At 50.2% G+C, this 12,095-nt stretch overlaps 1 protein-coding gene across 1 annotated transcript; it reads right to left on the bottom strand.

The window, feature by feature from the left end:
• Positions 1–2,504: 2,504 nt before the first annotated feature.
• LOC119317355 (probable trehalose-phosphate phosphatase 1) lies at positions 2,505–6,311 on the bottom strand. The gene is made up of 11 exons (XM_037591791.1): positions 6,201–6,311; positions 5,005–5,167; positions 4,475–4,914; positions 4,248–4,388; positions 4,081–4,152; positions 3,803–3,904; positions 3,657–3,713; positions 3,397–3,498; positions 3,062–3,280; positions 2,870–2,962; positions 2,505–2,780 (listed from the first exon to the last, which is right to left on the bottom strand). Exons 3-11 carry the CDS (start codon positions 4,754–4,756, stop codon positions 2,730–2,732), a joined length of 1,119 nt encoding a protein of 372 aa, XP_037447688.1. The 5' UTR covers positions 4,757–4,914; positions 5,005–5,167; positions 6,201–6,311; the 3' UTR covers positions 2,505–2,729.
• Positions 6,312–12,095: the final 5,784 nt, after the last annotated feature.

Here is a 12,095-nt window from a genome sequence, read left to right as displayed (position 1 = left end):
TTTCTTGAGAAGCCCAGTGCAGAAAGTTTTGATGTTGCCCAAGGCGACCTGTTCTTTCTCAGTGAGTTTATCTCCTTCCGGCAGAACTCCCGTCCCTTGGACGCCCCATTCCTGCGACGAGACCACGATTTGCATGCCGTGCGACGTAGTCATGTCACATGCACATGCAGCATCAACCAGATCCCTAGGCGGCCCCACCACCACATCAGTCTGGGGCGACCCGTCCTGGTGATCATCCGCGCTGGCACATCCAACCAACGCACCGATATCTGGGCCCGCGGGGCAACTGGGTGGGATGAGCTCCTCCATAGGCTGACAGCCATTCGTCTCGGGTTGCGTGGCATGCAGCAATTCTGGCCGGATTAAGTGCGCCTCCGAACCCAGGTTTGTAGCGACAGCAGAGGCTGCCACACCACCATCCTTGGGCATGGGATCCGTCGTGTCCATGAGTGCGGCAGACGGCCCCACTGGTTCCACCTCCTTGGCAGTCATAGACTCAGTCATGTCTGACCTCAGCTCTGGGATCTGCGACTCCCCCACCGAAGCTGGCTTTGCCAGCCCAGCTACCGATGGGACGGCCAGAGGAACCGGCATGGGATCCGCAACTGCCAGACCGTGGTCTCTCGAAGGCTCCACCGCAATCTCCACCAAATGATTGGCCTGTCCGCCTACCAAAAGTGTCGGCTCCACCATCTGCGCACCTGGGACAGCGGACACGACCGAGTCAAAAGCACCTCCAACTCCTGTGTTGCTCTGATCCGCCGGCGATGGGATGCCAAGTGTTGGCATCGGATTCGCCAACGGCACCGCCGGGCATGGCCTCGGATTCGAAATTCCTGGTCTTCGCGAGCCTGGCACATGAGGGGCCCCATCAGTAGCTTTAACGGACAGCTCTGCCGTCATTGGCGGAATCCTCCAGTCCAAGGGCCCCGCACGGCCAGCCAGGGCTTGCCGGTAGGAACGGCCACCGCCGCCTCCTGCCGCCGGACCGAACGAACGCCGACCAGCACCGCGGTCATCCAGAACTCCTCGCGTCCAGGGAAGCACTTGCACGTCACCACCGGGGCCCAGATTGTCGTAGTCATCCGGCAGCCCGCTCTGCCCACTGTCATCCGAGCTCCCTTCCCTTCTCCAAAGATCCGGAGCGGAGAAATCCCTCATCCGCCTGATGTGAATGATGGTGGGGTACTCCAGCAATTGCAGGAAGGATGGACGGCGCGCCGCGGGGTCTGGCATCTGCTCCGGCGGCTCAGCCACCCACAGCCGCTTGGCAACCGGCACCTCGTCCGGATCCACACACCACGCTCGAAGCTTGAACAGAGAGAGATCTTCTCGGCTAGCAGTTTCCGGAGCCAGGCTATCGATCCAGCAAGAATCCCCAAGGAGCTCGGCCGCCATGCCACGCGACCAGGCATGCGACGGAACTCCCTCGATCATGATATCCACCTGTGTCTGCATGATCCTGGATTTCGCTTGAGCTTGACGAAGAGCTTGAAACTGTCATGCTCGATCACGGGGGCACCCAGCGCTCTGTTCCGGAGCTCATGCGACGCAAACACAACCAGAAAATCCTCGGGGTGGTACTTGTGCACGGAGAATCGGTGCCGCGGTGTGTCAAGCTGGCGCGAGATGGCGACCGCCGCGTCCTCACATGACACCGGCGGCCTAGCTCCACCAACGTACATCAAAACCGCGAGCTGCAGCCTGCGCTCAAGCTCGTCCATCCCCGGAGAGCGTTGCAGAACACAGATGCCAGCCTGCGCGGCCGGGGAGGCCACGCCGGCCATCACGAGGGGGAGATTGGGCGCAACTGACAGAGCTAACGCACGCGGCGCACTCTGTCCAGGCTCCTGCAATGTCCGCCCCATGGCCGCAGCCGCTGGCGGCGCCGGCATCGTCCCGGACACCTTAGCAATCACAGCGCGACGGAGTTCATCCTCCGGGGTCGGGCTCCTGGGTCTCTTGCACTGCGACGAGACATGCCCCGACAGGCCGCAGCGAATGCAAACAGGGTCGTTGGTGCAGTCTTGCCGCTGATGCCCCTCCTTGAAACAGCGAAAGCAGAGTCCATACATGTCCTGAGGAATCTCGCGGCGCAGAGAAGAAGACGAGGGCGAGGAGCTCCGGCGGCCGTCGCCAGCCTCCTGCTGACGACGGAGCGCCTTCCGGCGACGCCACATGGCCTTCCGGGACGGCCCTTTCTGGCGCCAAGCCTGGTCCGGAGCCGAAGCCCCAGCACCCGCCGGAGCGACACCCGCCGATGAGGAGCGCGCCGAGCCAGGCGACCCCGAGAGCCCCAGCCCAGAGACAATCGGACGCTCCCGAGGAAAGGTCGAGGACACCGAAGGGGGGCTTCGCGAGCCCGAGGCCATCGGAGCAGAGGGTGGACGCCGGGGCCGGAGTGGCCGCCGGCGGGGAGGGAGGTGTGCGCTGGGGCCGGACGATGGCAAGTATTCGCTGGAGTTTTGGCCTTGCTGTTGAGTCATGTTTTTTATTTATCAGCATTGAACGCGAGGGAAAAGGCCTATATATTGCTTGCGAATTACAATGTCAAGAGACCAACGCAGCCACCGATCAAATTTCTCGGTGGCAAAGAACATGACTAGCAGTACAAGAATATCAATCGACCTAAACGAATTAACAGGGGACGGCGACATCATTCGACCCTAGCTACGGTTTCCAGCGCTGCAAAACTGTCGCCTCGGAAACTACAGTCATCTCCCGTTTGTTCATAGCGAGTGCTTCTTCCACCTCACCAAGGAGTTCAGGAACTCCATCACCTGCACGAGAACCAAACGATCGATCAGGAATCCATTCGTTGAACAGAGCCAGCAGGAGCAGAGCACAAGAAAACTAGAAAGAGCTTTACTTCAGACGGGTCCCTGAGCGAGTAGAAGGCTTCGGTTTCCTTGGGCGCCTGCGAGACCAGTATCCCGTACCCGCGGTTCCTCTCCCGGAGCACCTGATGGAACCAACGGGGAAGAAGACCATGAGCTTACAGTTTACAATTGGATCAAAGATCTGAATGGACTGCACAGCTGCCGGAGAAAGAAATGGGAACCTTGAACGCGTCTTCGTCGGTGCGGTCGTCGCCGATGTAGATTGGGATCACGTTCTCGGGGTCGCTCAGGCCGAGCGACTGAAGCAGGAACTCGACGGCCTTCCCCTTGTCCCAGTCGATCACCGGACGAACCTCTAAAACCATTCGCCCGTTGGTCACTTTGAGAGTGGGGAAATCCTCCAGCACCTCGTTTACGAGCCGTGCGACCAGCTCCCAGTCCTGCGAGCAGCAAGCAGGCAAAACTGTCAGGCGAATCTGCCGTCCATGGGAGGAGAGACCGAGAGAAGAGGCAAAACAGAGCGTCCAGTGCTCGAGGCGCAGGGTCTCTTTTTTACCTTCTCGTCTACGTTGCGGTAATGAACAGACACGCAGAACTTGTTGTCCTCAACGCTCGCGCCTTCGATTCCTCTCGTGACTTCCAAGAGGGCCTTGGAAACCTGCTGCGAAAAATACCCATTAATACGTACGTACAACACAAGAATCACTGAGCTTTGCATGAATGGAATCCCTGTCATCTTCTGAAGTTTCAGTTGTCCAGTCGACTAAAGTATTACAGTTTGTCAGCTTCATCAGAGTTAAATAAGAAGGAGCGCACCTCATCGATCATAGGCAGAAAATCGCGAGCAGGTTGGAAGAGGTTGGCTTCTTTGCCCTACAAGTAGAGTTAAGAAATTGTGAGTGTTGCGCGCATAAGACAGTGGATTTTATCATCCCTGAAACAAATGAGCAGGAAATGCTCACCTTTTCAGCATTGTGTTCATAATGTGCTGAAGAAGATGTCATTATGTCCATCCCATGACTTCCAGCATAGCAGAGTTCCTTCAGTTTTACGAATTCAAGAACCTGCATAAATTGGAATAAAACTATCAAATTAACCAGCCATTAATTGCATATCACTAGGATTCTGATATCAAACATGCATATATAATATTAACCAGGCATATAATTGCATATCACTGGGGAGGATTCTGATATCAGTACAGGTGACATGTGCAAAGAGTTAGTATAGTCATCAGTACCTTCTTCCGGGACCTTCCACTGACGATGGCGGCGGGGAAGTACTTGGCGACGTTTCTCACAGCAGCTCTCATCTAAGGAGAAAATGTTTTTGGGACAACTATAAGCAGGTGCTCATTTGTTGACAACCAAGAAGTGTTACTAGTTTAAGCAAGTTTTTCTGACATACCACAGGGGACATGACGGCTTTTTCAGGGTCGTCGACGATCGGCGACAGGGTGCCATCGTAGTCCAGGAACACAGCAATCTTCTTGCCTTGTGCACTGGCTACGATCTGCTTGAAGGAAGCCAGAGCAGAGGGGCATTTGGCCTGCAGCACAAGACGCATATCTGTAAGTCTTTCTTCAGAAGAGGCATAAGTAACTAGACTACTGCTCACTAAGTCAATCTTCTTACCATCCATGCACTGTAGGCAGGATCTTCCTCGGGCAGGTTTTCCTGGCCGAAGACCACGTTGTGCTTCTTACGCGGCGACGAGGATTTCATGGCATCCAGCAGCCCGCTCACGAGGACCTCCTCGATCTTGCGCCTGCTGACGTTTACGCCGGCGCCACCAGCGCCGGAGTAACCTCCGGGCCTGACTGAAAACGGCATCATGTTGGAAGGCAGCACTCCCATCAACGACTGGCTCATTGACATCGGATCACTGATGACCGGTGAGCCGTTGCTCAAATCCATCGGGTGGGACGAGGAAAAAATGTGGTCAGAACGGCGGTCGTCTCTCTTTCAGCTGGATTCTCTTAGCCCACTGTCTTGTCGATGAAGAACCACTTCTTCAGCGTTTTCTTGTCACTGCAGGTGTGGAGGAAGTTCATCAAAAGCAGAGTACCTGTGAACTGAGGAGAGAAGGCAGCATAGCGTTAGGCAAAGGGCGTCTGCTCCATGAGAAAAGAGAAGGTAATTCGGGATGATTTGTAGTACAGTACCTTGTCATGCTGAGAGAGATGACACATCTATATCAGAAGAGTGGGTTGGCACATAGGAAAAGCCATGCAAAGCCAGCTCCGTTTAACTCCAATGTTCAGAATGATGCAGAGGCCCGGGCTTCAACCTCCTTTTCGAGAAAACTCCGATGTTCAGAAGGTGTCACTGCACGAATTAATCAACAAGAGGACCTTTTCAGTTACCCGGAAAGTTCAAATAGCAGACTAGTTACTTGCACGACGTCGACAACCACACATGGATCAAGTGTCAAGCCATGTTAAATCTGTGTCGTTATCGTGATAGAGGAAGAAAACAACATCCAGGAAAAGCACAAGGAAAAGGGAAACTGTCAAAGTAAAAACTTGCATATAGCTGGGTTGGCATTAACTATGGTTAAGGTACGGTAAACTACTCAATTGCCAAAAGAAATATGATACTTAACCTTGTACTATTAACATTTTCTGAAAGAATATAAACATCTGCAATGATATGCCGGCCCAATCACTGATGTCTGATGCCATGTGTGCTCTGGCCCAGGTGTTAATGCCTTGGTGAGTGTTTCTGTTTCTGCCTCTGAACTTAAGAACGGTAGGTAAACCTAACGCATCTATGTTCTGTACGCAAGTTCAGCGCGATTAAATTGCCAGAGGCGCGAATATGAGAAGAGCGATTGCGCCGCTATACCATGGCCGAAGCATAAGAACCAAGCTATGATGGAAGCATGAGAACGTCAGGTTACAGCAGGTTAGTGGGAAAAGGCCAAGTTTCAAACATTTGACTTGACTATCAGTTCGGTAATTCAACCTTGTCCTCGACGACCAAATCTTCAGCCGAAGATTTACAAGAAACGAAATAATTAAATGAACCTCGCCCATATACACACTGACTGCTAAATGCTAAAAAAACACGCAGGAGATTAGCAAATCACTCAAGAGAAGGGGATTCAATCCAATAGCAGGCTCTGGTCCCCTGGCAAACTGCAACCAGTTGTCTGGCAAATTTCATAGGGACAGAGAGGAGGAGGAGAGTCCCCTAGCAAATTTCAGTCCAGCTTTGGCCCTTGCTGTGCCTTTCGGCAGATGCATCAACACGAAAGAACTTGGAAGAATACTCCTCAAGAACAAATATTTGACCAACCGAGCATTGCATGCGAGCAAGTAAACTAGGCGACTGGCTAGGAGAAGAAGAACATGCACACCTTAGTATGAAAGAGACTTGGATTGGGCGAGAGCGGGGGTCCAACAATACGCGAGGAGAGGAAGGCGGGGAGAGAGGGGGAGAGTGGCATCGATGCCAAGACTATTTATAGAGGCGGAGGCAGGAAAAAGGGCAAGAAAATCTTGAAGAATTCAATGGCGCCTACATGTTTTTGTTAGGCCATGTATATTTGCTAGGTTCACTCGAGAGAGCCCACGCGATTTCAAACCCCTTTCTTTTCTTTTTTTTCATCCAGATTCATCGAACAGGGACACGTGATATAACTGTTGAAAAAGTAGTAAAATTAGATAAATTCACCGGTTGTGGAGCACGTTTCTTCTCCTCGCGTTGCACTACCCTTCACTTACAAAAATAAGTACAAAATATCTATATCTATAATTCTATATCTATTCTACCGTGGTGAGTGCTCAGCATATTTAGCGTGCAATTAGTTATAGTACTTACCAATATTCATGTCAGAGCTAATCATGTAATTAATGCATTAATAATATACTACTCTCTCCGTCATAATTTAGAAGGCACAGTTAAATTTGCGTGCATTTTCACAATAGACAAGGTTTAGGGCGCATTGCATTTATTTTTAGTAGCTAATTAGTACTCTGATATACTATTTCTATATGCATGCGTAGTGTGAATGCTATTTTTTAGCACATCCCACAACCAATAGATAACCACCTAGGTCCCAGAAAATTTCCAAGCGCGCCTTCTAAACCGTGACGGAGGGAGTACCTAATATGTGTGTGCAATCAATGTCTGTCTAGTATGACCACTGTTCAAGAAGGCGCTACTAGGCGCTCGCCTAGGCGCGCTTAAGCTCTGGGCGCTGGCATAGCGCCTCGCTTTGGACCTAGGCGCTCAGAAAAGCGCCCAGAAAGGTCCTCCGGCAAAAAATCGTGTTTCTCAGGCAGGAAATCAATCTCCCCAGCCAGGATTTGACCTCCCCAGCAAAGATCCATCCTCCCCGACGAGGATTCAACCAATCCAGCAACAAATCAACTGATTCCGGAGAGAGATCAAGCATTTCCGATGAGAAATCGACTGATTCCGGCGAGGGATCAAGCATCTCCGGCGAGAAATCGAGCTTCACTGGCTGACTGGTTCCCATGTGCAGCAAGGGAGAGAGGAAGGAGAGAGGCGGCGTGAGGAGGATCCCTAATTTTCTGTCGACTGTGCACGTATGGGAGGCTTTAGTAGGAGAATTGAATAGATGGGCCAGTGGTTTAATGGGCCAAATCAGCCCATCTACCTTGTTTCTTCATGCTACAGTGGAAACGCCTAGGCGCGCCTAGGCGACGCATAAGCGGGTTGTGCGCAAGTAGGTCACAAAACGCATAAGTAACGCCCAGCGCCTTCTTGAACTTTGAGTATGACATGCAAAAAAATATCTGGCCGATATCAACGTGCTTTTTTTTGCGGAAAAATATCAACGTGCATTGCACTTACCCATCTACTAGTACTACTAAGGAGTAGTATTTACTATGGAAAATATATGACAAAAGAAAAGTAATACATTCATATTTGAGGTATCCAATCATGTGTTATTAGTTGCGTTTTGAATATTACTGTATATATATATAGTGGCAACTTCATAAAATCGTTGGATGGCAACTTTGGGTCTCAACTATCTTTTGATGAAATATAAGCAAGTAAGATGTACTTGCAAAATCCCCGACGATGCAAACAAGGGGATTATAAATCGGACAAGCGGTTTAGCCTGAAGATTTTTTTCGTTCTTTTTGGCGCGGAGCACGATTGCAGTCATGATGCTTCAAGGGTAGGATAGAGGCAAAAAAAATGTTGTATGACTTGGTTCTTCTTTTGCTCTTTTTATGGACTGTCTTGTAAACCACTTAGTGATGAGAAGTCGTGTAAACGTTCGCTCAGTACATTTTCAATATTTTGTTTGACCGATCCCAATAAACATTTTGCATTTTAAGAGGCAAGTTAGGGAAGATTAATAACACCCCTCCCAAGGTGTAATAGCTATTCTAGAAAAAGGGGGATCATCTACACATTGTGATCTATCTGGAAAAGGAGGATCGCAAGGCTGCATGCTAAAACGTTCAGGTGCATGGACAGTTAGGGCATCTCCAACACTGATCCTCAAACCAGACACCGTATCTGTCCGCGGACCGAGGCAATCCGCGAACACTAGTGCGGAAGCCGGCCATCCAATCATAGCCGCATACATTTTAAACCGGATTTCAACAAACTAGATGAATTACATAAACCAGATGATTTTCATCTAAACCAGAGCACATTCATTACACTTTCAATATATTTTAATTAAAAAACCGACAAGACCTAAACCTAGCTTACGGCGGCGCCCGTCCCCCATGTCCTTGTTGTTCCCTTCCAGCAATCACCGGGCTCATCTCGTTGTTTCAATGAGCGGGGAAAGCGGACGACGTAGTACTATTCATCAAACCAACATGGCCTGATCTCTTGTTCGTTAAGGAAATCCTCACTATCTTTGGAGTGGCATCGGGGCTTAAAGTAAACTTTGCCAAATCATCGGCAATTATGATCCGAGCTGAGACTGAGGATGAAGAGCTCGTTAAGTCGGTGCTGCCCTGGAAGATCACCACCTTTCCATGCAAATACCTAGGCCTCCAGCTAAGCATCAAACAACTCAAAAGATCCGAGTGGCAGCCGACTGTGGATGCGGCCCTTCACATTCTGCCGGGATGGCAAAGGGGCTTGGTGACTAGACCTGGGAGGCTTATCCTCGTCAACCAAGTCATGAGGGCGCGGGCCACACACCACCTTATGGTTGCCGAGGCGCCAAAATGGGCCCTGGAAAGAGTGGACAGAGGTTGCCGGGCTTTTTTCTGGGCCGGGACGGAGGAGGTGAATGGCGGCAAGTGTGTGGTGTCCTGGTCAAGGGTATGCAGGCCAAAACACTTGGGCGGCTTGGGCGTTATTGACTTATCTAAGCACGGCATTGCTTTAAGATTACGATGGGAAATGGCTCAGACGCACGGATGCTTCCAGGCCTTGGCAAGGGATCAACTGGACCGCGGACAAAAAGGTTGCCCACGCTTTTGGGAGCCTGGTTAAATGGAAGGTTGGAGCGGGAGACAAAATTTTGTTCTGAAAAGATCGGTGGCTCCATGGTGCAACCATCACAGAGCTAGCTCCCTTGGTTGTGGCGGCAGTACGTACGCAGGTGGCCAACAGGAGGCTGGTACGTGATGCGGTGTGCACGCATGATTGGATGAACGACGTTGTGGGTGACCTGTGCACGGAGGTTCTTACCCAGTTCATTGGACTTTGGGAGATCATATCGGAGGTTCAATTGGATGCTCAAACTGAGGATAGCCCCATTTGGGCTTGGAATGTGACAGGAGTCTACACCGCATCATCCGCATACAAGATGCTTTGTCAGGGAGGAGTTAGATTTCACTCTTTCGGAGCAATCTGGAAATGTTGGGCGCCACCTGCGTGTAAAATCTTCATGTGGCTGGCCGTGCAATATCGATTGTGGACGTCGGACAGAAGGGCTAGACACGGTTTGCAAGACCAAACATCAAAATGCTACTTCTGTGATCAAGAGGAAGACACGGTTGACCACATCTTGCAGCAATGTGTGTTTTCAAGGCAAGTGTGGTACAGATGCATGACCAGGATGGGGTTGAGGACGGAGCTTTGCCCAACACATGAGTCACGATTGGTACAATGGTGGACGGAAGCTAGAAAACGCATACATAAGCAAACTCGAAAAGGATTCGACACATTCGTGATGCTCATTTGCTGGACACTTTGGAAACAGAGGAACGCGAGAGTGTTCGGATCAAGCCAAGTCAAGAATGAATGGGAAAATATGGACTTGATTTTCACGATTTGAGGACTTGGGCTACGGCAGGAGCTTTTGGAGGACGACCTATATCCGAGTAGTAGTGTAGCATTAGGAGTGGGGTGGAGGCTTGGTTGGGGTCGGCTTGTGACTACCAACTAGCGCATTTGTAAAACTCTTGTACATATTTTCTCCCTTCTATAAAGCTAAAGTACGCCTTTGGCGTACCCTCGAAAAAAAGAGGTGTAGAATGACGTCGATGCCAAGACTATTAATAGAGGCGGAGGCCAGAAAAAATCTTGAAGAATTCAATGGGCTTACATGTTTTTGTTAGGCAATGTATTTGGCAGGTGCAATCGCGGGGTGCACGTGGATTTCAAACCATTTTGTTTTGTCTAGATTCATCGAACAAGGACTCGTGATAGCTGTTCAAAAAGGAGTAAAATTAGGTCAATTCACTGGTTGTGGAGTATGTTGCCTCTCCGTGCGTTGCACATACCAGATACAGTATCAAACCTTTTATTCAGACAAAGTCGACCAGGAAGATAAATTGTACTCCTTGGATCAGAATTAATTGGCGTGGTCTCTGTATAATGTCTTCATTACATTGTAGAGACTATGTCAACTAATTCGGATTGGGGGAGTGTCAGATTCACTATTTGGGAGCTAAAACATTTAGAATTTTTTAAAAAATCAGAAAGATCTCAATGACATCAGGTTTTTCACAGTATCCGCAAGCATGCAGATTGCAAGGGAAATATGGGTTGCCCTAGAGTGATACAATTATCACGTCCACAGGCTAGTTGTGTCCACTAAAATGAAACAACACTTGTCATCAAAATTATTTTATATCTTTGTATTATCATAAGTAATTCTGTATTATATTCAGCGCCACCAAAGTTATATTTGGAGATTGTATCCATATCTATTACATAAATTATTTGAAAAGGGCTAAGTAACATCACAATGTTTTTGCGTGCAAGAGGACAAACTTATCGATCATACTTTGCTTCTTATAATAGATCACACAATTTTCATGCCAATGTGAATCTGCGCAAGTGCAGAACCTCATTGTGTATACCCTGAGTTCAATCCAGGGTCACATCTTTTGTGTGTACCCTGAGTTCATACTCGCTCTCTCTAATAAATTTGACGGTGTGCATCACAATGAGGACGAAGACTGCCCTTCTTTTTCTTAAAATGATTGTCCGTGAGTTCACTCGGTGGGCAGTATATAGTTGCGACGTTAGCGGGCAACACATACTCCATATATGATGAACCTGATAAAAGAGATTTCATATAATGCATGCAGGGTAAGTTCTGTGGGAAAAAAAACAGTTTTCACCTTTTTCGATTAACTGGTCAATCTGTTTTCGTAAAAAGAACCGATCAATTTGTTGCATTCATCTTCTATCTATTTCAGAGTATACATCCAAACAACTGAATTGAGGCTAGTGAAAACCAAACCCAAATAGGTAATAGCATTACATACATCCAAACGCAACGTAATTGTTCCCTCTAGCTCTAGGAGACCATGGAATCCATGTATATGTCAACGTGTGCATCCAGCAATTACCTCCGGAACTGACGGCCAGCGACCTCTCCACCCACCGGACGGACGCGTAGCCCACCCGCTGGCGGGCCCGCACGGTCTACCCTCCCACTGACACCGGGTCCGATGCCCCCTCCACGTCAGCCTCAACGCGGCCGCAGCCGCGTCCTTCTCAGCGTGGAGCTGGCTATGCGTCGACGCGCCGGGCCCCCACACCCAGAGCCGGCCCCCCTCCACTCACTACCCCGTCACGGCCGCCTCGTGGTTCAGTCCAAACCGGCCGCCGCCGCAAGGAAACAACCTACCACTACTGCGGCACACGGCACACCACTCCCGCCCAGCCGACCCTCCCACGGTTTACTGACACCCGGCCCGACGGCACGCGGGCCTCTCCCTTTCGCGCGACGACGACGACAGGGACGTGCTCGCGTCCGCGCGCGTCTCCGGACGCGATGGTACGCCGGGTCGGTCGGATTGACCGGTACGATGCAGATGCGCGCGTCCGCTGTTGGTGCTGGGTGCCACCG

The sequence above is a fragment of the Triticum dicoccoides genome, chromosome 6A, assembly GCF_002162155.2.
Source record: "Triticum dicoccoides isolate Atlit2015 ecotype Zavitan chromosome 6A, WEW_v2.0, whole genome shotgun sequence".
Lineage (NCBI taxonomy): Eukaryota > Viridiplantae > Streptophyta > Magnoliopsida > Poales > Poaceae > Triticum > Triticum dicoccoides.
Note: the sequence above shows the minus strand (reverse complement) of the source record. Positions and strands in the feature narration are given on the sequence as shown.